Raw genomic sequence first — 1,316 nt, 5'->3', positions numbered from 1 at the left:
CAATAAGGACGCATGGGATATTTAAGTTTTAAACATGCTATGTCTAAACAAGTGCGTAACTGGTACTTAATTCATCCAAAAGGATGAAAGGCAAAGTCGACCCCGGTGGAATTTGAACTCAGAACGTAGCAGCAGACGGAATACTGCTAAACATTTTGCACAGTGTACTAACAATTCTGCCAGTTTGCCACCCTAATAATAATGATAATAATAATAATAACAACAAGAGCAGTCAGAGAGTGCAACCCCCACCAACGTCCTCTCAACGATTAGCCAGAGATGAGTTTTTAAATGAGAATATCTGAAATAAACTCTATTCCTCTCACAAATGAGAATACTAAAATGAACTTGACTGCTCTCAAAAATTAAGTAAAAAAAACAGGAAAATAATCCAGAATCCTTGTCCAGTACTGGATTGATCCCAAAATCTAATCAGTTTGTGCCAGTCACAAGACCAAACATCCCTAAAAGTTTCATCCGAATCCATCCAGCGGTTCTTGAGATATCTTGTCCACGGACAAACAAACAAACAAACACAACTGAAAACAATACCTCCGCCTTCATTAAGGCAGAGGTAAATAATAATAATGATAAAATTGATAAAGGCTAATTAATCTTACCAATAGATTCTCAGGCTTCAGGTCTCTGTGTACAATCCCCATGGAGTGTAAATAAAAGAGAGCACTACCCAAGTCTTGAACCATTATCGCTGACTGTGGTTCTTCAAATTTCACACTCTGAGTGATGGCATCGAATAGATCACCTCCCTACAAGAGAGAGAGAGAGAGAGAGTAGCAGCAGGAAGTGACATCATCATCATCATCAACAACAATAACATCATTATCATTAGCTTCGTTAAGATTCATAACAGTCATAGCTAATCAAGTAATTTATTAACCATTGATCATATAACAATCATCATCAGTTATAATCACCACCAGTCATCATTATCTCATCAAAATCGTCTTCATAACTAACACCATATTAACCATCGTTATAATCACCATCACCATCTTCATCAACAATAACAGACCACGATCACTTCCACTGACTCCGATAATGATTGTTATCCTCCATCAACTTCATGATCAACATCAATCATAATAATCATCAACCATAATCATCATCAATCATCATTATTGTCTTCGTAATACGTTTTCACATCATAATCAACATCATACTAGCTATCATCATCATCATCATCATCAACAATAGCTATCATGATGTGTTCAAAGCCATCCACACCAACACTGCCACCACAAACACCATCAACCATCCTCCTCCTCCTCATCATCATCATCATAAATATAACTGAA

At 36.7% G+C, this 1,316-nt stretch overlaps 1 protein-coding gene across 1 annotated transcript in view; it reads right to left on the bottom strand.

Annotated features, from left to right (window-relative positions):
- The window catches only part of LOC106877277 (probable myosin light chain kinase DDB_G0279831), a gene marked incomplete at its 3' end in the record, with an annotated part of 41,647 nt that overhangs the window by 2,986 nt on the left and 37,345 nt on the right, over positions 1-1,316 (bottom strand). The window contains exon 6 of the mRNA XM_052973910.1: positions 621-767. Coding sequence (XP_052829870.1) covers positions 621-767 — 147 coding nt within the window. The remainder of the gene's footprint in view (positions 1-620; positions 768-1,316) is intronic.

This window comes from Octopus bimaculoides, chromosome 17, assembly GCF_001194135.2.
Source record: "Octopus bimaculoides isolate UCB-OBI-ISO-001 chromosome 17, ASM119413v2, whole genome shotgun sequence".
NCBI classification, from domain to species: domain Eukaryota; kingdom Metazoa; phylum Mollusca; class Cephalopoda; order Octopoda; family Octopodidae; genus Octopus; species Octopus bimaculoides.
This window is presented reverse-complemented; position numbering and strand designations above follow the sequence as displayed.